The sequence below is a fragment of the Typopeltis vanoorti genome, chromosome 9 (assembly GCF_054136105.1).
Source record: "Typopeltis vanoorti isolate ZY-2024b chromosome 9, IOZ_Tvanoo_1.0, whole genome shotgun sequence".
NCBI classification, from domain to species: Eukaryota; Metazoa; Arthropoda; class Arachnida; order Uropygi; family Thelyphonidae; genus Typopeltis; species Typopeltis vanoorti.
In genome coordinates this window covers 117,010,319-117,036,363 of record NC_143557.1, presented here as the reverse complement: position 1 = coordinate 117,036,363, position 26,045 = coordinate 117,010,319, and the positions used below count along the sequence as shown (strand labels likewise).

The window sequence follows — 26,045 nt, the reverse complement described above, 5'->3', positions numbered from 1 at the left end:
CTCCAGTCCTGAAGATACTTTCAGGCTCAAACTTTGTTTGCACACACTTGGATAAAGGATTAAACTAAATTTATTATAGTCTGACCAAGTGAAAAATAAACTTTCTTCAAGATCATGATAACTAATAATTAAGGAATTGACAGTGTACACTAGAAATATAAATTAAATAAACTTTAATATATACTTTCCGATTTTTCGCCAAACGTCACGTTGCCATCTTCTTGGGAACTTAATACAACGAATAGTGCACACAAATACTACATAACAGCAAATGATAACCGAAGCTAGGAAGCTAACATTTTCCTAAAGTCCTTATGGTGCCCCTGGCGGGCTATATTGGTAGTTCTTGGCCTTTGGGCTGAAGTTCTTCTGATAAATGTTTCCCAAATTTGGGGCAGTCTCATGCATCCAAATTTCTTGAGGTTTGGCTTGTTCCTAAGGGCTGAGGCTGATTCCATGAATAGTCTTTCATATTTGAACTTGCTGCGGTGTATTACTGTGGCTTTCTTCCATCTTATTCTGTGGCGAGTATCCAGAGCATGGTCTGCAAGCCCAGAGTGGCTGTACTGGTGAAATCGGATGTAATCCTTGTGTTCTGAGATTCTGATATTTGCTGTCCTGCCTGTTTGGCCAAAGTAGGACAATTTACAGCTGCATACTGCATATTACAGCTGTAAATTGTCCCACTTTAGCCAAATAGGCAGAACAGCAAATATCAGAATCTCAGAACACAAGGATTACATCCGATTTCACCAGTACAGCCACTCTGGTCTTGCAGACCACGCTCTGGATACTCGCCACAGAATAAGATGGAAGAAAGCCACATACACTGCAGCAAGTTCAAATATGAAAGACTATTCATGGAATCAGCCTCAGCCCTTAGGAACATGCCAAACCTCAACAAATTTGGATGCATGAGACTGCCCCAAATTTGGGAAACATTTATCAGAAGAACTTCAGCACAAAGGCCAAGAACTGCCAATATAGCCCCCCAGGGGGCACCATCAGGACTTTAGGAAAACGTTAGCTTCCTAGCTTCGGCTCTCATTTGCTGTTATGTAGTACTTGTGTGCATGTGTCTTTGTATTAAGTTCCCAAGAAGATGGCAACGTGACGTTTGCCAAAATATCGGAAAGTATATATTAAAGTTTGTTTAATTTATATTTCTAGTGTACGCTGTCAATTCCTTAATTATTAGTTATCATGGTTAACCAGCGTATAAGCCTCTCTACAAGAATTTCTTCAAGATCATTGTTGAGAGAGCCATTAGTAATCTTCCTGCTTAAACAGCCAATGCCTTAAGATTGAAAGTTGCATAAGTCTTATATAGAGTTAAAATCTCAGCCATTATAATATTACAAAATATTAATCTTTAGCTGTCTGACATCTAACAACAATATTACAGAACTGCTGATAAAGGAAGAGCAATTTATTATGCTTTTGAATCCCATCAAAAATGTCTCTTTCTCTTATTACGTGATTGGACATGGATAGCCAACTTGTTGGTCATGGTTAGTGTATCCACTTTGCAACTTACAGGCTGTGGGTTTGAATTCCACCATGAGCATGGATATTTGTGATTATCTTCAGGTTGAAGATAATTCCATCACCTGTGATGATGCTATTGCTGTGCTTATTAGAGGCCTGAAGTATCTTGAAAAAAGTTCCATGTTTGGTCTTTAGAGCAGGGTTTCTGGATTATGTAAAAAATAAATAAAATGCAATGTGTATTATTCTTGACAAGACTGCATGGCTAGTCTACTTCTGTTCTATAGATTCAGTCGCCTTAGTATCCCATAATGCAAAAATATTATGGGAAAGGTCACTACCCAGAACCAGTTTTGACTTTTATTGAGATATCATCAGTGGGAGCCAAACTTATGAAGATACTAAGGTGAAATCAGTGCAGAAAATTAACATCTTTTCCATATACAAGTAAAAAAAAAAAAAAAAAAGTATCATTTTATTAATAAATGCTCTGGATCAGAGATATAGTTGTCAAAAATTTACTGAAAAGTTGAAAGAAATTATATTGTTTTATATCCAAGTGGGAAAACTTTCTACAGCTATATCTCATCCCAAATATTTATCAGTTAGGTAATATACCTTTTTTTTATTCCTATATGGAAAATATGACTTCTGCACTGATTTAACTTTGGTATCTTCTTAAATCTGACTCCCACTGATAAGACCTCAAAGATCAGATCAACCCATTTTATAATGTCATTGACTTTTTACTCAGTTCTAGGGTGTTACTGAAGTAATGAAAATTAATGAAGAAACATTATAAAATTTTACATAGATAAATATATGAAGAATATAAAAGGGAAAATTCGGACATACCTTTAAGATGTTGCTGGCTGTCTTCTTATTCAGTGGCATCCTGGCAACAACATTCATCTGCTGTTTGACAGAAGTATGATTGAAAGGAAGGGGGGTAGGTGCTGTGTCTCTCCCCCCCCCCACACACACACCTTCTCCAAAACCCCCTTACTTTCAATCATACTTCCATCAAACAGCAGATGAATGTTGTCGCCACATGCCAGGATGCCGCTGAATTAGAAGACAGCTAGCAACATCCTAAAAGTATGTCTGAATTTTCCCCCTTGTATTCTTCATATATTTATTATTATTATTGTTCCGGGCAACTCCAAGGAGTCGACAGACTCATCGAGAGAGGCCCTAACATCATGTCAAGAACAACTATTCAACATTCACACAGTATCTATCATACCTTGCCTTGAACTCATTCACGGTCGTAGCACCCACAACAGACTCTGGAAGCTTATTCCACTCATTCACTACTCTCCAAGTAAAAAACCAAGCTCTAACACCCTTGTCAACCACGCTCTTGCCCAGCTTCCATTTATGGCCCCTAGTCCTCCCACCACCAGTCATATTTTCAAAAATATCTTCTGGATTAATCTTATAGAAACCCTTCAGTAATTTGAATGTCTCAATCATATCACCCCTCCTTCGCCTATCGACCAATTTCTGCAACCCACAAATCTTCAACCTATTCTCATAAGGTTCATTCCACAGACCTGCTATCATCTTGGTCACTCGTCTCTGGACCCTCTCCACTTCCTCCCCATCACGAAGAAACCCTGGTGCCCATAGCTGGGCACAGTAGTCCAGATGGGGTCTTGTCAAGGCTCGATACAGAGAAACAACAACTTGTTTGTCTCTGTATGTTAAAGTATTTTTCAAAAGCCAAGTGATTTGGTGAGCTGTTTTAGTCTGTTTTGCAATGTGCCTCCTAAACTTCAATTCCCTATCCACCAACACTCCCAAATCCCTGGCCTCATCAATCTCCTGGAGTACGGTTCCACCAATGCGATATACTGCTGCTATTCTTTTCACCCCAAAGTGTATAACCTTACACTTTGCCACGTTAAATTGACATCCATTTTTCCTAGCCCAGTCCTCCAAACTATCCAAATCATCCTGTAAAATTTTGACATCCTGTGCACTCATAATTGCTCTACCCAACTTTGCATCATCAGCAAACAAGTGAACACTTCCTCTCAAATCCTTTCCTATATCACTGATGAACAAATTGAAAAGCAGTGGTCCAAGAACAGAGCCCTGTGGCACTCCACTAGTCACAAGCCGTCTTTTAGACTCCACTCCTGAATAAACCACTCTCTGGTATCTCTCCTTCAACCACCCTCCTATCCATCTCACCAACCCTATATCTATCCCCATCTGCTCCAGTTTACTGATTAGGGTTCCATGTGGTATCTTATCAAAAGCCTTGGCAAGGTCCAGTAGTATTATTGTAAACCCATTATCCCTATCCAGTTCAGCCGTCACCGTGTTGTAAAACGTGAGCAAGTTACTGAGGCATGATCTACCCTTCACAAAACCATGTTGTCCCCCATACAATATCCCATTTTCATCTATCCAATCCTGTATTCTTTTCTTGACTAATTTCTCTAAGACCTTGATAATGATTCCTGATATGCTAATCGATCGGTAATTTACAACAGCAGTCTTGGACCACCTTTATGCAGTGGGACTATTTTTCCCTCTTTCCACCCCCTCGGAACTAACCCAGACCCGAGACTCAAATTAAACAAAATGGTCAAGGGTACTGACAATTCTTTAGCTGCTTCTCGTACAACACGAGCTGGTATACCATCCAATCCCACAGATATATTTATCTATGTAAAACTTCAATAATACCCTAGAACTTAGTAAAAAGCCAATGACATTATAAAAGGGTGCACTCCTAAACAAAAATAGGCTAAATAGCCATAAAATTAACATCATTAAGATACTTTTATATATGCATGTGTCAAAAACACCAAATTAATCTTTAATGGTGAGCTTTGATGCTTACCACATACCTTTATAGGATTTCAGTTTCTAAATTTTTCCATAATATTATTAAATTTCTTTTGCACTTAGGCAATTTTGTTTACAAAGAAAAATTAATATTATCAACAAGTAAAAGGAACACTGTGAATGTCCTGTTTTGTACCAAACCTTCCCATTTTGAATATTGATGAGTTTCAACAAGAGATTTTTACCACCATATTTCCGAACCTTGTTTATAGTGACAGTTTGTGGATGATATTTTTGCCATCTGGTATGGTACAGGGAATTACCTTCAAAATTTTCTTCATTAGATTAAGAGCCAGTAGTGTTTAGATTTCTAAGAACTTGAAATGATAGTCCTCTCTATTTATAGGAAGCCTAGTCTACTTTCAGTGGAAGATAAATTAATGTTGAATGCCATTATCCACCTATCTGGAAGTTTTGCATCATTAAAATCAAACTCAAATCACTAATTTTGCCTGCTCTGATGAGGATATATTAACATATGAATTTGATCCTATGTGAAATGAAATGTCAACTGACCACCACCTTGTGTGTACTCTACGGCTTCAGAAACCAGATGCTACCATCAACGCTGGTAGGCCTAAGCAGCTATACTGCATAGGCCTACCAGAAACTATACGGGGCATTGGTTCAAAGAGATTCCCAAGCATACTGCAGATGTTGAGGAGGAGTGATAGCTGTTCAGAACAGCTGTCACTGCCTCTGCACTCTCATGCTGTGGCAGAAAGTGACAACGGGCAGTGAGAAAATGACACCTTGGTGGAACCAAGAAGTCCAAAAAACTGTCTGGGCAAAAAAGGAGTCCTACCTAACATGGCTTAGGGTCAGGTCACCTGAGATGCGTTTGCAGTATACTGAGGCAATAAAGACAGCAAAGCAGAAGGCTTGGGAATCCTTTGGAGAAAGATTAGACTTATCCTACGCAAATGCAAACAAAGTATTTTGGCAGACCATCCGCCACCTTTGAGGGAAGAAATCGTGCACAGCAAGGGCAATTAAGGCCTCTGATGGTGCACTTTTAACAACCAAGAAGGATATCCTCCACAGATGGAGGGAATACTTTGAGAGCCTTCTTAACCCGGGTGGCCCAGCAGTTGTGGACATCCAAAAGGTGCAGATCGGGGCAATGACTAGTCTCACAGCAGAAGAGGTCCATTTAGCAATAAAATCGGGCAAGGCTGCTGGCGATGATGTGCAGATCGGGGCAATGACTAGTCTCACAGCAGAAGAGGTCCATTTAGCAATAAAATCGGGCAAGGCTGCTGGCGATAATTAAATAATAATTAAAGAGTAATGGCTTTTAGCATTTATTTTTGGAAACTTGTTATCCATAAGAATGTAAAGAATAATAGCCCGTTGTTTAAGTCTAGGTGCTTCATTCACATCTTTTGTTAATCACATTAACAATCTTTTTGATCAGATATCCAACAGATGTGTGGATATTATGAAATAAATAAATAACAATGTGCATCTTTAAATAAGATTAATTTTATGAGCTACGCAGTTTTTATATAGACTTTCATTGATTAGTTGATCTCAGCTCACTTTTGATCTTGAATTATAGCAACCACTGTCCTCTACAAACTTCTTATATGAATTAGACAAGACAGTTCAGGAAGCTATACAGGTAAGTCAATTAGTAACCAAATTACATGATATATATGAAATTGGTATGTGTAATATGCTGATTGGTGCTTCTGAAAATGTGTATATGCATGTTTTGAAATGTATCTGCTGGTCAGGTTTCCTTTCCTTTAGTATTACACACACACACACACACACACACACACACACACACACACACACACAAAGGCACAGCTATGGGCTCACTATTATTCCCTCCCCCCCATTGCTAACTTTTACATGGATCATTTTGAGCAATGTATGTGCTCTAGATTCCTTTCCTTTAAAACCCAAAGTCTGCCTTAGATATGTTGACAATATTTTGCTATCTGGCCCCATGGCTGCCAGACACTAGACATTTTCTGCTGCCACCTAAACAAACAACACAAATGCATAAATTCATAATTGAGATTGAAAAACAGAACATACTACTGTTTCTAGATACACTTGTCACACGTCTTCCTTCTGGCAGTCTCTCCTTCACAGTTTACAAACTGACACATACTGGTCAACATATACACATAAACTCCTACCACTACCCAACACAAAAACTACGGGTCATTAATAACTGAAAAACAGGGCTTTGAAGATTTGCTCCAATGAACGAGCACTTAAAGATGAATTAAGTTATCAGCAATAACTTCCTAAAAAATGGCTCCAGCCAAAATATCAGCAATAACTTCCTAAAAAATGGCTCCAGCCAAAATACTATCAACAAAATTCTGTACAAGACCTCACTTAAAAACAAAATATAAACTAGACTACAATAAAACCATAACCATTCCATACATTAAAAGTTTAAAATTGAAAAAAAAAATGAAATTCTTATTTTAATTTTATATTTGTTTAATGTTTTCTTTGCATTAAATCAAACATCTCCATTAGCAATTAATTATTTTCTTTGAATATACTTTTAACCAGATTTTTTAACTTATGATATTTTCTTTTTTCAAACCAACATTAACATACTTCATTCATTCATGCCAAGCACCACACAAATTATATCATTTGGTACTTGCCCATCGGGATAGGACAAAATGACATATACGTAATAAGAAGAACTAAAGTTATGCTAGAAAGGAAAGAGTTTTTTACTTTCTGGTTACACAAAACCCTTGGTAATTAAAAAAAATCTATAATTGTTTGTCTTTAAATTTCTGAAGATGTAAATAATTATATTTCAATCTATATTAATCAGATATGAATCCTTTGTGCATATAACTGACAAAGAACAAACAGGCATGAACATTGTTAGATTCATTACAGTCAAATATCCAATAGCAGTAATATGCAATTATAGTATTATGGGTGTTGCAATAAATTACTCTGTTAGGGAACAATTTACATGCCATCCTATCAACTCTAGTTACACGTATGAATTTATGAAAGGCTTGGTTGCAAAAAAAAACAAAAAAAAAAACAGAGGCAATTTGTTTTGTAAAAAATACCTAACCAGTAATAAATATAAATAGTTTTTATATATATCATTATCTTGTTAATTGACTACATTGTTACACATGTTGATTGCGTTCTTAGCTAGTCTGTATGCATATTTGTTAGACTACTTCTTTTTTTATAAAATAGAAGAATTCATTTTGATTGTACTGAGATAAATTTTTATTCAAAATTCATTAAAAATGTATACAGTGTAGTGAATAAATCTCCTTTCTTCCCCCACACCACACTCCACAAGTAAAATAAAGTAAATATACTACTTAGCAGGAAGTACAGTAAAATACCTGAAAACCTCTTTTAAAATAATAGGTAAGGGAAATTTTTTCTAAGAATTTGTAGTGATATTGCATCTTTACCTTGAATTCTTTAATCCCAAGAAAAGACTTTAGTTTTTTTAATTTATTTCCAAGAAAAGCCTGGCTAATTTGAAAATATTAGCAAGCTTCCTTTTTTTGGAAATTACCTGAGGAATAAAGAATTGACAATCTGTTTCCAAACTTTTGAAGTATCAGAGACTTTACTTGAGACTGAAATATGAGAACCATCATATTAGATTTTTTTTTTTTTTTGAATGATATAAAAAAGAAAGTATCTGATTATTTTATTATTATTATTGTTCCGGGCAACTCCAAGGAGTTGACAGCCTCATCGAGGGAGGCCCTAACATCATGTCAAGAACGACTATTAGACATTGACACCTTATCTATCATACCTTTCCTTGAACTCATTCATGGTCGTAGCACCCACAACAGACTCTGGAAGCTTATTCCACTCATTCACCACTCTCCAAGTAAAAAACCTAGCTCTAACTCCCTTGTCAACCACGCTCTTGCCCAGCTTCCATGCATGGCCCCTAGTCCTCCCACCACCAGTCATATTTTCAAAAATATCTTCTGGATCAATCTTATAGAAACCCTTCAGTAATTTGAATGTCTCAATCATATCACCCCTCCTTCGCCAATCGTCCAATCTCTGCAACCCATAAATCTTCAACCTATTCTCATAAGGTTCATTCCACAGACCTGCTATCATCTTGGTCACTCGTCTCTGGATCCTCTCCACTTCCGCCCCATCACGAAGAAACCTTGGTGCTCATAACTGGGTACAGTAGTTCAGATGGGGTTTTATTAAGGCTCGATACAGAGGAGGAACAACTTGTTTGTCTCTGCATGTTAAAGTATTTTTCAGAAGCCAAGTGATTTGATGAGCTGATTTAGTCACTTTTGCAATGTGCCCCCTAAACTTCAATTCTCTATCCACCAACACTCCGAAATCCCTGGCCTCATCAATCTCCTGGAGTACGGTTCCACCAATGCGATATACTGCTGTTATTCTTTTCACCCCAAAGTGCATAACCTTACTCTTTGCCACATTAAATTGACATCCATTTTTCCTAGCCAAGTCCTCCAAACTATCCAAATCATCCTGTAAAATTTTGACATCCTGTGCACTCGCAATTGCTCTACCCAACTTTGCATCATCAGCAAACAAGTGAACACTTCCTCTCAAATCCTTTCCTATATCATTGATGAACAAATTGAAAAGCAGTGGTCCAAGAACAGAGCCCTGCAGCACACCACTAGTCACAAGCCGTCTTTTAGACTCCACTCCTGCATAAACCACTCTCTGGTATCTCTCCTTCAATCACCCTCCTATCCATCTCACCAATCCTATATCTATCCCCATCTGTTCCAGTTTACTGATTAGGGTTCCATGTGGCATCCTGTCAAAGGCCTTGGCAAGGTCCAGTAGTATCACTGTAAACTCATTACCCCTATCCAGTTCAGCCGTCACCGTGTTATAAAACGTGAGCAAGTTACTGAGGCATGATCTATCCTTCACAAAACCATGTTGTCCTCCCATACAATATCCCATTTTCATCTGTCCAATGCTGTATTCTTTTCTTGACTAATTTCTCTAAGACCTTGACAATGATTCCTGATATGCTAATCGGTCGGTAATTTACAACAGCAGTCTTGGAACCACCTTTATGCAGTGGAACTATTTTCCCCTCTTTCCACTCCCTCGGGACTAACCCAGACCCGAGACTCAAATTATACAAAATGGTCAAGGGTACTGACAATTCTTTAGCTGCTTATCGTACGACACGAGCTGGTATACCATCCAATCCCACAGATGTATTGACACTGAGGTTATGCAATAGACTACTCACCTCCACTTCATTCACCACAATTCTCGTATAATCTACTGATTTATTCATTTTATGAAATGAATGACTGTAGTTTTCTGTACAGTGTTTATTTCTGATGACTGTACTGAAGGGAAATAAGAAAGAAAAACCATTTTTATTTTATGTAGCCAGTGATATTCAGCACCAGTATATAAACTAAATTACAAGTTCAGCTTTGAACTTCTAGAATTAAGAAATGGGGAGGATTCTGATTACAATATGATTGTCTTTGTTTTCTTTTGATGATTTTGTAGATAACATGTCAGAGTATAACCATAAAATAGAATTATTACTATATATATTCTTGGTGCAGAAACTATCTCATTTATGCTAAGCATAATATTTTTAAAAGCAAATGTTTGTGAACTGTCTTTACTACCATGAAGAGAGTTCACAGATATTATTTTTACTTGAAAATTCTACTGAAAAAAAACTTCAGACTGGTGTTCATATATACAAATATATAGAAATGTGCTTACCCACCTGTAAGATGCTCAACACACATAAAACATAGCCCAGCATGAACATGTTATAGATCATCATTGAATTCCTCACATGTACCTTCAAGGGGTGTAAAGATCTTATATTTCTGTCTTCTAAGACACTTTTCACTATATTATCAATCGACCTATATCTTGGTCTTCCTCTGGGTCTTTTTCTGGCAGTGAACACTTGTTTTTGCTAATCTTTCCTCTCCCATTCTGTGTAAGTGACCATACCACCTGAGATTAGCTCTGCTAACACATTTGTAGATGCTAACAATGTCAAATTCTTTCCTAATTCCTTGTTTTTAATATGATTTGCCATTGATGATTGCCTGTTCACATCCCCTAGTCTTTCTCAGAATGCTCATATTTGTGATCTCTAGTCTTCAGTCAAGTGTTTTGTTTCTAACCAAGCTCTCAGATCCATAAGTTAAAATTGATTTGAACACTGTCTTGTATACAGCTAATTCAGTGTTTTGACTAATTTCTCTCTTATTCCATATAAATTTATTCAGTTGACTTCCTACCATACCAGCTTTGTTAATTCTGTTGTCTATTTCGATATTTAATTTACCATCATCACTAAAAATTGTGCCTGAGTAGCTGAAATGTTTTACTTGTTCTGTAGGTTTCTCCATTTACGTTGCAGTTGATATTTTCAATGCTTCTGCCTATTTTCATTATCTTTGTCTTGTGGCTGCTGATTTTCATACCAAATTTATTACAACAGTTATTCAATTTAGTTAGGGAATCTTGCAGAATTGTATTGGATTTATTTAAAAGTATAACATTATCTGCATAAAGAAAAGAGCTGAGATTAATATCTCCAATTTTGAATTATCAGGTTTAATACCACTTTCCTTCATAATGTGATCCATATAGATAATGAATAACAGAGGGGATAATGTACATCCTTGTCTGACACCAGATTTAACATCCAACTTTCCTCCTGTACTTCCTTCAATTCTAACTGCTGACTTACAACTCAAATAAAGAGTAAGTATTGCTTGATATAATGCCCCATTGAAACCATATAACTGGAGTGTTTTGAATAACTTTTCTCTTGCCACCTTGCCATATGCCTTTTGCAGGTCTACAAAACTTTCATACTGATCTTTGTTATATTCCCACGATTTATCAACTATTTGTTGTAAAGTGAAAATCTGATCCTGTTAGCTTGTATTTGGCCTGAATCCAGCTTGTTCTTCACCAAGCTTCCCTTCCACAATCCTACTCAAGTATACTTGCATAAATCTTAAGGAACACTTAGTAGGGAAATACCTCTGTAATTCTCACATTCAGTTTTATTTCCCTTTTTGTATATTGGGTACCTATGGGGAACTCTACTCCAATCATCTGGAATTCATCCATCTGTCAAGGCCTCAGTATTTCTGGTCGAATATCACCTACCTCATCTATCATCTATCATGCTGCCTTTCCACATTTCAGCCTTTCAATGGCTTTTTCTGCTTCAAGTATGGATATGTAATCCTGATTGCATGCCTGTTGAGCGCTTTTTACAACTGTGCTGTCACTGCTTGTTTCATTTAGCAATTTTTCAAAATAATTACTCCATACATCAAGGATGTCTTTTACTCCAGTTTTCATATTACCTTTATCATCTCTAATTCCTTTTACAGCACTATTTCCCCCATATCTGAGCTTTTTCAGCAGCCTTCAGAACATTTTGCTACTTCCTAATATTTATTTTCTATGTTCTTACCAAGAGGCCTGTGTAGCTCAGTGGAAGTACCGCTTGCATCCTCTGTGCTTGGTCGCTCAAAGTTACACTTAAGTTCAAGTCTAGTCTCCGACTGGAGGAACTTTTTCTAACCCTTTCTTTGACTGGTTCCCGAGTTAGTCAATCTCTGGCACAAGCAAGCAGGTTTTTTGTCCTGTAAACTCAAGAAAATCGACCTTGGTACCCACAGGCTAACATATCTTGTTACGGTTAGGTACCAAGAGATGGCAGCACTTGTTTGCCAGCCTCTTCATCAGTGGCTGCTATAATTAGTGATAGACATGGGCCAGCTATCTCTGATTGGCTACTGGTGGAGATATGAACTGCCCACTCAGTCTCCAAAAGCTAGATAGGGTATAAAGGCCTTGCCTACTTCCTAAGTGTACAAGCTGACTTATTTGCCAGGAACTTTTGATATGCTTTCTTCTTTTCTTTCACTGCCTCTTTAACTTCCTGTGTCCACCATGGAGTTTTTATTTTTCTATCCTTGCAGACAACCTCACCGCATGCCTCTCTGACTAAATCAATCAATGTTTTCTTCAGGGCTTGCCACTGAATCTCCAAGGTTATTATTATTATTATTATAGTACACCTCCAGGGAGTCCAAGGACTCATCGAGGGAGGGCACCTACTCTACAATTCTGTCTCCACCACTAAATCCTCCAATTACAATGAACCATAACTACACCAATGCCATCTACCACCCACTGCCACCACCACAACTAGTATTTCCACAGACAATTACAAACATCCATGCCCGCGGCAGGATTCGAACCTGCAGCCTTTTGGCTGGAGAGCGGATACGCTAACCACTTGGCCAACCAGGCCATTATAGATCAACTGAATCATTAACAGGAAGAACATGCAGTGCATTGATTGACCCAAATGAACTCTCTCTATAAAAAATAATTTCATGCCCAAACTGAGAGAACAGTAATACTCCACATTAAGATGCTTCACTTTAAAATGATCTGCTCATATGATACTTCAGTTATGACCAGTGTCCATTTATAAATGCTGCATGCATTCACTCATACAGTACTTTTAGTGACATGATGCTCCTGTGAATCAACTGATGTGCATTTATCTGTGTTTTAGTGTTTCTCTGTGAACTATAAACTGTTTATAATTATTTTATTGTTAATAATGGTAGATAAAATTCAAAGAGAGAGAGCTGTTGCTGTGATAGAAAGAAAAAGATGCATAAACCTATTATATTACATACTAAGGTTAAAATTATTAAATTCAGTAATGGCCACAGGTTAAACTTACTGTAACAACAGTAGTTACACAGATAAAGTTCTTAGTGAAGTGAATAATGTATTATTCACTTCACTAACCTAAATTTACTGAAAAATGCTTTTCCACCAGACATTATTGATCCCTTTAATTCTGCTATGCATACTGTTTACTTCTCTTGGAAGGACACCTTATATAAACAGACAGAAGGCACTTCCATGGGCTCCCTCTGGCCAATTTCTACATGAAGTATTTTGAAAAACATGCTCTTGATACTCCCTGTCTCAAACCTTCTATTTAGTTGAGATATACTGATGATGTGTTCTCTATTTGGCAACATGGCTCAGCCAAATTAGAATCTTTCCTCCTCCTGAACAGTCAGCACCCTGCACTTCAGTTCCCTGTTGAAAAAGAAAACAACAACAGTTTGCCTTTTGTAGATACTCTAATTGAAGGCTGCTCAATGACACCCTTTCTTTTGTAGTTACAGAAAATCCACTCACACAGGTAGATACACATATAAACTTTCCTGCTATCCTCCCCCCTCTCAATAATATGGTGTCATCAAAAGCCTTGTCAATAGAGCTTCCAACCTCTGTTCCACCCAAGCTTCCCTTACAGCAGAACTTCCCTTTATTCGCCAAACCTTTCTATCCAATGGGTACATTGCCAAAAAGATCTACAAATTATCTGTCTCTTCCTCCCCTCAATATAAAGACTACATAATGTCATTACTATTTCCTATATCTCCATGGTACTTCAGAAGAAATATAATCTCTGCACTGCTTTCAAAATCTTATTTGAAGCTGCCTTTCCTTCTCTGCTCTCCTAAGAATCCACTTCTTCCCCTTTTTAGGTGTTTACAAGATTCCTTGTTTTTGCAACTTGTCATATTGTGGTCAGACTGGGGATCTGCCTAGATGAACACAAAAAAATACATCTGCCACCACAGCAGTGGCGAGTTAAGTCTAAGATCATGCCCTTGAATATCTTGCATAAAATCAGATGGAAGAAAACTATCATGTTCCATCACAATAAATACAAAGTTGAAAGACTTTTTAGAATCAGTAGCAGATTTAAAAAACTAGCCTAATCTTAAAAAATATGATTGTATTAAACTTCCCAAGATTTGGGAAACTTTAATTCTTATGCCTCCCACCCAACATCCAAGGCTAGCCAGCAGCACCTATAGAGGGTGTCCCACATATAGTCTAATTTCATTTTTTCCACTTATTGTTTTTTGTGTGTGCTATTACAATTTTAACATTGTATTCCTGAAGATGCCTCTGTGACAGAGATGAAATATTGAAACAATTAAACCTACTGTTTAATTATTTCTCTTTCTGCTGTAGTTATTCCATTAAATTACATTACAAGTGTAAACCAGCTCCTAAGCCTAACTGCTTGCTTCTACAGGACTCTACTCCTGAATAAATTGCTGTCTGGCTACAACCACCCTTTTATTCACTTTAGCTTCTTGTTCATCTCCATGTGCAGCAATTTATCTGGATTCCATGCAATATCTTGTCAGAAGCTTTTGCAAAGTCTATGTTGCCATATACCCATTACCTTTATCCAACTCAGCTGTCACTGTATTATGAAAGGTAAGTTACTGAGGCATAACCTACCTTTCACAAAACACTGTTTCCCCCCATATAGTATCCCATTCCTGGATTTTTCCCTTAACCAACTTCTCCAATAATTTTTTACCTCAGTATTTGAACCTCCTTTATGCAATGGACATATTTCAGTTGCAGGTATTTAGTTGTTTGCTGATAATACTGAGATAGGCATGGCAATCAGGGGTGCTTCTAATATACAGCAGTTACAGAATGATTTGAATAGATGGAAACAGTGAGCACATGATAATGATTATCAGTTCAGTGTTATAATAAGCATAAAGTTATGCCTTTTGGCATGATGAGATTTCCAACAGCACATCATATTGGTGGAATAATCTACATGAAACTAATGTAGCATTAGTTTCATTAATGCTGGGGATCTTAGAGTTAAAGATGGATAGGAATTTGAATTTCTTTCAGGACCTTGGATGTAAGCTCTACAGCTTGCAGTGGATTTTTGGGTAGCATATAGTGTAGGAAATGGGATAAAGCTATTTTCGGTACTGATACTGTTCACTCATAAGACAGACTGATAGAATGAGATAAAATGATAAACATTTATTGATGTGACCATTATATTCAAGGGCAAAAGTCCACCTTATTATATAGATCCAGATTTTAATCTGTGCAACTGTTTGTGGAATCTGCCATAGTTCTCAGTGTCCCCCGACACACACACCTGAATAAATATGACTGCTTCAGACTACCAAAAATCAAGAAGCCTTTACTGTCATCATATCCATAAAAGGCACCAATTAGGACTGTAGAATCCCAAATTTTAATACACTAGTCTGTTGCCTTTATATTTTTATTTACTTATTTAATTTTTACTTTTTTTTATTGTACGTTTTAATTATATACCTGTGAAAAATTACCTTCTTGACCAAAGCAAAATACTAGCTTAATTAGTATCCCTAGAAATTTGATTATTTTCATTAAACAGAATTATGGGTAAGTGTATGCAGTTGTTTTTGGTTAATCTTAAGAGGCTACTCTTGAAATTGTAATAAACAGTAATTAAATTATGATTATTATACCCCATTACAAAGAAAGTAATAATTTTACAACTAAATATCAATCCATAGATTGCAAGTTTTCAACACAGTGGGTAACTATGGCTTATAATTAATTTTAGTAGTTAGGACTAGAGGAGTTTCACCTACTCCCTTTGGGGAATAAAAGGTGTTAGAGAATTTACTCCCAAAGGAAGTTGGCAAAGCTCCTTTAGTCCTAATTATCAGAATTAATTGTAATTCTTCAGATAACTTGAATGGGATCATTATAAGTGTCAGTCACCAAATGGGTTGAAAACACTGCAGTCTATGGATTTTAATAATTATGATAATGCTTTAATAATGCTAATTTATTCTTGCTCATTTTTGACCTACTAAGTTAGCTAATGCTGCTTCATTGGCTAACTCTCTCAGAAATGGGGAAGGTGATAATGATAAATGTTTACCATTAGTGATTTGTTATGGATATGTCATGGGGAGGACTTGTATATTTGTTTCAGTGAATTGTTGTTGAAGTTCATTAAAAAAAAAAGGTTGATATGTTTTCTGTGTATACCAGATACATATTTTTTACAAACTAATAAAATGAATATCTTGTCTCTCATTTCCATCTTTCCTTGTGCATCAAACTCAATTGCCTGTCATGGGCAAGTAACTTGGCTACCTTGAAATCCAATTAATGCAATGATAGCCAATTCTATCTGCATAGTGTATTATGGATGTAGATTTCATGTGTTCTCCCAGCTGGTTTTCCTGTTTTGCAGGATTTAAAAACCCAAGTTTTCAAGAGAGGGAAAAAACCTTCTGCCTCAGTGTGAGAGTGCCAACTCACCTTCAGCTGAAAGGCCCTGACAAATGTTCTTCACTTCCTAGATACAATTTGAATCCAGGTCTTTCAATCCATAGACATCATCAAAACTGACAGAGCTATGGAGGCTGTATATTATCTCTCTATATGATAAAATAGATCTATTTGCTTAGGATGGATACATTATGCATCGATGTATATTGTTGAGTCTATAAATATTGTTCTTTTATGAATATTTTAGGTGATCATTGAAGCCCAAAAGTTAGGAGATGAGGTGATTTCTATACCTGGAGTGAGTAAGAAGATATCCTTTGGTTATTTGCAATGGTTAAAACTTGTAGCTTATTTTGAATATTCTGAAACATAAATTCCATTTAGCTCCCCAAATGAAAGATAATAAGTAAAAATTAAGCTTTGGAGCCACCCTTTTTTTTTAATTATTAAATAGTAGGCCTTACAGTAAGTTATAGTATAGAATTTTAAATTTGAATGAGTAATAAATCATACATACCTGGATAATATGAAGAATCTAATAATGATGTTTAGATTAAATTTTTTAACAAAAAATTATGTGATATTGGGAAAACAGTGTAGAAAATGAAAACCAAATACATAAATAACAATATATCAAAAGGTAGATATGAAATCATAAAACTATAAAACAAATTTTGAAAGGTAATGGATTTAAGGATAATGAAATTGAAAAATAAAAATTTCAGCTAAACAAAACACAAAGCACAGATTGTAATAAAGAAAAAGAAAATCAGCCAGCATTATGACAGTGTGCCAATTGTTACAGTGAATTGTCATAAAAGCTAGCCTTGAGCATGCTATGTGGTTTGCTAAGTAGTAATTTGTTTGGTTTGAGAGTAAGTTGGGAGTAGTTTTTCATTTATTTGATTCTTTGCATGTTTGTAGCTTATTAATTGACTTTTATTCCTGGAGATTCTGAACACTTACTGTAACTGGTTATCATTTTCTTGGAAATCAGTAACAAGGACCTTGGATGTTATGAGTTATGAATATATGGGAATTTTAAGATGGTATAAGTATTTGAATTTTTGTTGTGGGAAAAAGATGCATGATTAAATCAATAGATAAACTGTTTCTCCTTACTCTCAAACCAACAAAACTAATTAATATCTAGCAAACCACACACACACACACAGCAAGCTCATAGCTAGCTTTTCTCCCTTTTATTTGATGAAAAAATACTAAAATAGCTGGTTGGTTTCTCCCTTACTACAATTTTTTGTGTTTTGCTCATATTCTTAAATTCATTGCCTTCCAGTAGTTTTATAATTTTATGATTTTATATCTACATTTTGATACATTGTTACTTATGTGCAATGGAATGTTGATTATCAAAACCAATCCCCTCCCCCTAAAATTACAGTATGTAATTTTAGTGCACTGGTTGTGATGTCAAATTATTACTTCTACTGCTTAATGCAGGGATTCCCAACCTTTTTGTTTCCTAGAGCACATTCAAAAATACCAATAGGGCGACGGGCACGATCTATTCTTTCAAGCAAATTTTTTGAATTCTTTTGTTAAATGAATACATACAAAGTTTACATTATAATCAAATGCTTTATTACTTAAAAGTTTACATTATATAAAAATTTAATCACACTAACTTACATATATATATATATGTAAGTTAGTGTGATCTTTGGCATTGCATTTCATTGGTCAGTGCTTCATAATTAGGAGAATATGATGATATTCCAGTTCTTAAACTGGAATGAACAACTTCGAATGCGCGTCTACTTTACATTGTATGCGATTAATACTCTTCATGTGTCATATATTAACACATGCATCATATAGCATGCCATGAATTTTTGCGTGATTATTTCAAACTATACGGCACATGGTTGAACAGTGGCGAGCACACACAAATTGGTTGACGGGCGCCATGGTGCCCACAGGCATAGGGTTGGGAACCCCTGGCTTAATGCATTTGTTTCCGATTAGTTATTTGAAGATATATGCAGTATAGCAGAGTCTTAATTTGTCATTATAGCAGTTTGTTACGTCGTTACTTTTTTCTATTAATTCCTTATCCCTCTTGTGCCTACTAAGCTTAAATTTCCAACCTATCTCTCTGGGGCGTTTCTCCTTTCGGAACTCTGACAAAATTTGTTTGATTTAGCTGCCCCAGTCAGAGTCCTAGAACAGAGGATTTCTTGCTCAAAAGAAATCTTCCCAGAGTTCAAGTATTACCTAATCTTGTTGAAGTATTAAGTGCCTATAGAAATTTCAACATGCAGTCATGGCCTTAACTTTCTAAACTTCCCTTAATTTCCCCTTATTCATAGGTCCGAACTTTTGCAAGTGGTAAAATCAGTCTCATGCTCAGACAAACTCAGGCTTACATAGAAAAAACATGTTATTAAATATCAAATTGCATACAAATAGACTTCCACATATCAAAGGTATGTCATATCAAAATTCTAATTCACTAGCTAAGCAATAAAGGAACATTCTAATTATCAAACACACTATTTACATCTCTAGGTTAAAAGATACACACACACATCATAAAACACTAGTTCAATTTCTAAGTTATAGTTAAAACACTAGTTCAAATTCTAAGCAAAGTTTGCTAACAAATTCCATTCACATTCAACTGAGTGTTGCATGCTCTCAGACTACTAGTCCAATATAGTTAACAAGTTACTGAGCACAAAGTCACTTAAAAGTTCTCTTTCCCTTCAATTAGAAATCTGTTCTCTCTTTTCTCCAATACTAATTGTTACATGAATAAGGAAATTTCTGTACATTACCACTTTCTTGAGCGGTCATCATGCTTTCACTCGTCCTTTGTAGTCAGACGTCTTTCTGCTTTATCTAGTTGGGTCCACTTGGATCTTGCTCTGATCGACACAAATTGGCTATTCCTTGCTTTTGCCGGACAAATGCTCATCTAGTGGGATGCTGTCATCAGCTCTGCTGTCCTTCAGGGGGGGGGACTTTCCACTGTCTCGCATCGGTAAACTCTTACTGATGGCCCGAGTTGGCGGATGCCATCATCTCACGTATAGCATGCCCGACTCCTTCAATTAGCAACCGGGAAGGAGATTGCCGTCGATCGGTCAGCACTGCTAGTCTTCACGAGAAAAACTGGAACAGAAAAAACGGGGGGGGGGGGGGATTCAAACCAGAGTGAACTCCTTTTATTGCTCTTCGTTGCGCCCCTTGTCGTATCGGAGGATCTCTCATTGCGCGCTCCTATTCGCTCTTACGTGGTTGCATCACACTTCTGTTCCTTGAAGAGTGCTCTTTTCACAGAACACAAGTGCAGTTCACCTTCCACGAACGCTTTCACTTTGGACGTTACATCATCGTAGGCAGCTAGCTAGCAACCTTTGCACCTCTGTTTGCATTTAGACATACATTCTTACACAGAGCATATTTAAAATACCAACATTTTCTTAACAATATAATTTTACTTAAACATATAAATTTCACTTCTACTTTACTTCTTTCTAGGGTAATTCTAACATGTTTTCCTTTTGCCCTTTTGACTAAAAGTACAAGTATTTCTAATTCAGAATTTTGTTTCTTGTTAAATCCTGACTGAACAACCCTTTTGATAAAAAGGTCCTCATTCAGGATCTAACAAGTTAAAAAAAAATTAAATATTGACTTTAGCTACTGTAGGGACCTCAGGCATTTTGTTTCAATCTCTTGTATTCTTGTGCATGTTAATCTGAACTATTTGATTAACCGAACCAACCTTGGTCCACAATTTGTTCGGATAATTCTACTGTATTTGGTTTTCACTTTCTACATTGCTTTTGGCTCATTCTTAGTAAGTTTTATCTAAATGTTACCATCATTCAGATCATCATATTATCCAGGTCTTCAAATTTAAAATAATAAATATTCTATTATTATAAATCTGAATGGTTGGTAAAAACCAAGGGTAGCTCTATTAGCATAAAGCTTAGCTTTTACTTGTTACACTTAGTCTTATGGAAATGGCATTTGCATCTGTAGCGCTAGGCTACGTGGAGAAAGAGCATTGTAAATTCAGTTCTAGTTGCCACTAGAGGAACTTTTTCTAATACTTTCTTTAACTGGTTCCTGAATTAATGACATGATGTAACATGATGGCAAGTAGGGTTTCCCCTTCCTGGAAACTTGGATTTTCAATTCGTACAATTCAAGAAGATTGACTGTTGAACCCATACTATTTCAGACAGTAATATCATGTTATGGTTAGGGACCACATGATGGCAGCAGTTGTTCTGTACTTTCTTCACTGGATGCCATTTAAATTCACTGATTGTTTGCACTGGCTATGTCTGATTGGCTACTGGTAGAGATTTACTACTTCCCCCTCAGTCTCTGAAAATTAGAGATAAAATGGCCTCGCCCACTCCCTTTGGGGAAAATTAAAAAAAAAAAAGGCAGTAGTGGAGCAGAAATAGAAAACAGAATAAGAAAAACTGGTAGAGAATTAACTGAATAAATATATGTGGAATAAGAAAAATTAGTCCAAACAGTAAAGCAGCTGTATACAAGACATTGTTCAAACCAGTTTCAACTTATAGATCTGAAAGCTAGGTTAGAAATAAAACAGTTGATCCAAGACTAGAGACCAAAAATATCAGTTTGGAAGAAAATTTGGCTAGTGAACAGATGAAAAAAATCACATTTTAAAATGAAGATATTTGGAAAGAGCTTAACATTGTTGACATTCAGAAATATATGAGCAGTCAGGTTGTGTAGTCACTTAAACAGAATGGCAAAAAAGGAAAGATAAAAGGGAATGAAGAGAAAGGTGTTTGATGGGAGGGAAAAAAGACCCAGAAATAGACCAGGACATTTCTGGTCTATCATACAAAGAATTTTTGATATTTTATATAAAAGAGAAAATATACTGTATGAGAAAATATATTGTTCACTAAAAATGGATATTTGCAATATGGTATATTATAGAGGGTGGTCTGGAAAGTTCTCGGCCTTGACCATAGATGGCAACACTATCAGCGAGATTTTTTTTTCCCTAAGTTGGTACATCTGTCATACGCATCCATGTGAAATTGCAAGTCATTCTATCAAGTAGTTTGTTTTATACAGCTGTCTGAAGCAAAAGTGTTGTCTGTATCTCTTGAAATGGATAAAATTGAGTATCGTGCAGTTATAAAATTCTTTGTAAAAGAAGGTTTAACACCAAAAGAAGTTCATAAAAGTTTGAGCACTCTTCTCTTTCGTTTTTGACAATTAAGAAATGAGCTGCGGAGTTGAAACATGGCTGTACTAGCCTTGAAGATGACCCACATGAAGGACGTCCAAAAAGTGTAACAACACCAGAAATCATTGATCAAGTGCACAATATGGTATTGGGTGACCAGTGAGTCAAAGTGCATGAAATTGCTTTGACTATAGGCATTTCAGTAGAACGTGTAAGATATATTTTGCATGAAGAATTGCAAATGAAAGAGCTTTGCACAAGATGGGTGCCATGCTTACTCACAGCAGATCAAAAATGCATTCGCATGAAAATCTCTGAACAGTGCTTGGAGCATTTTAACAAGAATGAAACTGATTTTGTGCATCGATTTATTACTATGGATGAGACTTGGATTCACCATTACACACCAGAATCCAAACAGAAGCTGGTTGTTCAGTGCCAAAGAAGACAAAGTCGGTTCCATCAGCAGGAAAGGTCATGGCATCAGTGTTTTGGGATGCTAAAGGCATTTTGTTTACTAATCTTGAATAAGGTAAAACAATAACCACAGAATATTATTCTGATCTTTTAACCATACTAGACAAAAAAATTTGTAAGAAGAGACCTGGTTTGCAGAAGAAAAAAATCATCTTTCATCAGAACAATGCATCTGCCTACAAAGGTGTTTTGGCAATGGGAAAATTAAGGGATCTGCACTATGAATTGTTGGAACATCCACCTTATTACCCAGATTTGGCTCCCTCTGACTTCTATCTCTTCCCAAAACTAAAACTCTTCCTTGCTGGTCAGCGTTTTTCTTTGAATCAAGAGGTGATTGCAGCTGTAGAGGGTATTTTGTAGATCTTACTGAGAACCACTACAGGGATGGGATAATGCCGTTGGAGCATCACTGGAATAAATGTATTAGTCTTAAGGGAGATTATGTTGAAAAATAAAAAATAATTTTAAAATTATGGATTCGTTTTTTCATTGTTAGGCCAAGAAGTTTTCGGACCACCCTTGTACATATATCCAAAAAAAGACATTGAAATAATTGACACTTATTCATTTTTATTATATCTGGTTAATCAGAAATTCATTTATAAAATATATGCAACTTTTTTATATTTCTTCCACACACGAAAGGAAGAAAAGCCTATAGCAAACAGATGCTATGTGATGGCATGGTGAGAAATAGAGTACTTTGTTGATATTCTTCTTGAACTGTTGAAGATTTGTAGTCCTTTGGAAATGCTTCATGAGTTAGATTGTTCCACAGATTTGTCGTGGAAGGAATGAAAGATGACTGGGAATAGCAGGTTTCATGAGTATGCAGTTCAAATGTAAAAGGATGTTGAGTAGCTGTAGCATGAATTTCCTGTAGATCTCGCAGAAATGGGAGACATAATGGATACTACTTCTGCTGAACAGTGGCTATGGAAATATCTCTAAAAGAGACAATGCAGAAACTGATCTTCTCTAGGAACGTGGCTGAAGAGGGAGTGTGTATGAGAAGCATCATTTATCAACTGGACTGCCCATTTTGAACATGTTCTGAGCATCAAGAATTTTTAGAGAGATCTTAGGGCATCATTCCATATATGAAAGCAGTATTCCAATGTTGGTTGAATTTGGGATTTATACAGAGTACTGTTTAGCAGGAAAATACTGTCTTGACTAGAAAAGGATGCCAACTTCTTTTGGAAGCTGATGCTATAGAAGTGATATGATGGTGCTCGGAAATGTTTGGAGTGAGAGTCAGTCTGAGAAGAGAGATTTGATTTTTGTCTTTTGAACTGAGCATTATCAAAAGTAAGTTGAGAAAATCTGAGATCTTTTTTATGGGAAAACAAAATTGTTTTGGAAGCAATGAAGTTGACTAAGTTGATTTCATCCCCAATGAAGGATACTGTGGAGATCAGTGTTCAGGGCACTTATTATTAATGATCTTGAAGCTTGAGAGTTTTGTGCACTGCAAGGCTTGTCATATGAGTAGGATGAGTGGAGTGGACTGTACTGTCATCAGCAAAACGATGAATGGGGTGTGCAGTCAATGAGAGTAAGTCGTTTATGCAAATCAGGAAGAGTGGGTGAAATGACAAAGCTCTTACACTGACAGAAAAGTCTGAAGTGATAACTGTCAATCCATTTACACAGGAACAAAGGCAGTCCAAATGATGGTAACTTGTTGAGAAGCCTTTGATGCCAGACCATATCAAAAGCCTTGGAGATGTCAAGAGCAATGGTGCTGGTTTCTCTAAACCTTTCCACGAAATGAGTCCAAATGTGAGCGGAGATATCCCATGGATCTAGAATGGCAAAATCCATACTGTTTGTCACTAATTGCATAGCAGTGCTCAAGGTGTTGAAGAAGTTGACTGTTGATAACCTTCTTCATTACTTTAGACAAAACTGATGCGAGGGCAATAGGTCGATATCTTGATGGTAAACATTTATCTCCATTTTTGGGAACTGGTTTTATATGAACTTTCTTCCACAGAATGGTGGATGCCAGCTGAGTACAGTTTAGGGAACAGATGATGGAGAACAGTTCTTAGTTCAGGAGCACATCTCTTGAGTACAATGGGTGGAATTCCATTACAACCAACTGCTTTCGTATGTAACATTCAAGAATCTTCTGGTATCTTTCTGGCAGAAGGTCACAGGAGGCATGAGATGCAATGTTCTAGGCAAGGAAGAAGATAATTTGCGATGGTCATCTATGTAGGAATTGGAGGAAAAGAATGAAGCCAAGACATCAGCCTTGTCTTTAGGTGCTGCCATTAGGGTGAGATAAAGGAGGAAGCACAGACAAAAGTTGTGCCTGACAACTTTGGTGAGAGACCAAATGGTACAATGGCTGGTGGCACAAACAGTGAATTTTCTATATTTATACTTTGCCCTTTTTAATGGTTTTACAAGTGTTATGGGCAGCTGTGTAGGAATGAAGCTTGGTGTTTGAGTGTCAAGCCACTCGTGAAAGACTGTATTTGCTTTTCTTGGACAGCCCTGGCACACTTTGAAATACTGTGGTTTAGATATGGGTTGTGGAATTTGAACAGAGTGAAGAATGAAAGTGTCCATTTCAATAAGGATTATTTCTGTAACAAGATCACAACAGATGTGTGGATTTGAAAGAATGAAAATATCTATAATTATTTGAATATAACTTTACAGTCTCAAAAACTTTACAAATTATAGTAATTGAATCACACCTTGTGAAACCTGATTATAAATAAAGATCATATCTTTTTGAGCCCATTGTATCATATTTAGCACCAAAATATGTCATATATATAAATTGTAGAATTATTTTCATTTCTGAAAGTAATTGTATTTACATTTTTGTAGTTTTTAGAATATCCTGCTCTGTTATTAACAAAATTTTCCTTAACTGCACAAACATTGTGCTTTCAAGAAAGCCATCCCCAGCAGAGTTAAGAAGACTTAGTAGGCAGTTCATCAGCTACACCAAAATGCATCCCACTACAGACATGAAAAATATACTGAATTCTTTTGTAGATTATATAAATATTAGTCTGTAATATTTTATTTGTTTTTAATTTACGCTTAAATAACTTATAAAACTGAATTTCCTAAATTTGATATTTTAAATTTATGCCACGAGTTACAAAATTTACAAACGTATTTGCCTTATCTGAATTTCTATGAATCTATTTGTATTGTAAAATATGTAAATAAACATACGTTTATTGATAATTGACTATTATAATGCTCATCAGATGGCAGCACTAGCATAGCAAGAATATAGGCAAAATCGAGGGATAGAACTTTTTCTTCTAAAAGGTTCTCGTTGGTGCTGAATGGAACTTCATTTCCGAAACAGGAAGTCGTAAGTATGTCAAGATGCGAAACGCGTAATTATCACGTAAAGCCTATTTCTAAAGAGTGTCATAGAGGGGAAGGGGTAGTATTTAGTTGGTGTCACCAGAAGACTGATCAATTACTTGAAACTTGTTTTTCGATTTTTAGTAAATGTAAAAGAAGAAATTCGTTAATTTTATATTATTTGTCTTGGTGTTTTTATAAACATAATTGTTTCTCTGAATGTTGATTGGGATACGAAATAGTTTTTTCTATTTCGTATCCCAATGGTGAGATGTTTAAAGAGTTTTAATTCAGTCCTACATCGGTACCCATACTATATCATTTTTCAAAACTTGTACCAATGAGTTTTGCTATACAAATTGACGTTTTATTAACTTCCAATTCAGTGGTAACTGTATGAATCGATTGAGTATTATCATTGTGATTCAGTTCAGCACACCTCCGTTGGTAGTCGCCACTCATGACGAATTGACGCCAATTTTTA

The 26,045-nt window shown here is 36.2% G+C and overlaps 1 protein-coding gene across 1 annotated transcript in view; it reads left to right on the top strand.

Annotated features, from left to right (window-relative positions):
- The window catches only part of LOC150103456 (protein KTI12 homolog), an 86,689-nt gene extending 61,257 nt beyond the window's left edge, over window positions 1-25,432 (top strand). The window contains exons 7-9 of the mRNA XM_090398238.1: window positions 5,912-5,974; window positions 16,766-16,830; window positions 25,119-25,432. Coding sequence (XP_090254364.1) covers window positions 5,912-5,974; window positions 16,766-16,830; window positions 25,119-25,257 — 267 coding nt within the window. The 3' untranslated portion in view covers window positions 25,258-25,432. The remainder of the gene's footprint in view (window positions 1-5,911; window positions 5,975-16,765; window positions 16,831-25,118) is intronic.
- The last annotated feature ends 613 nt before the right edge of the window (window positions 25,433-26,045 follow it).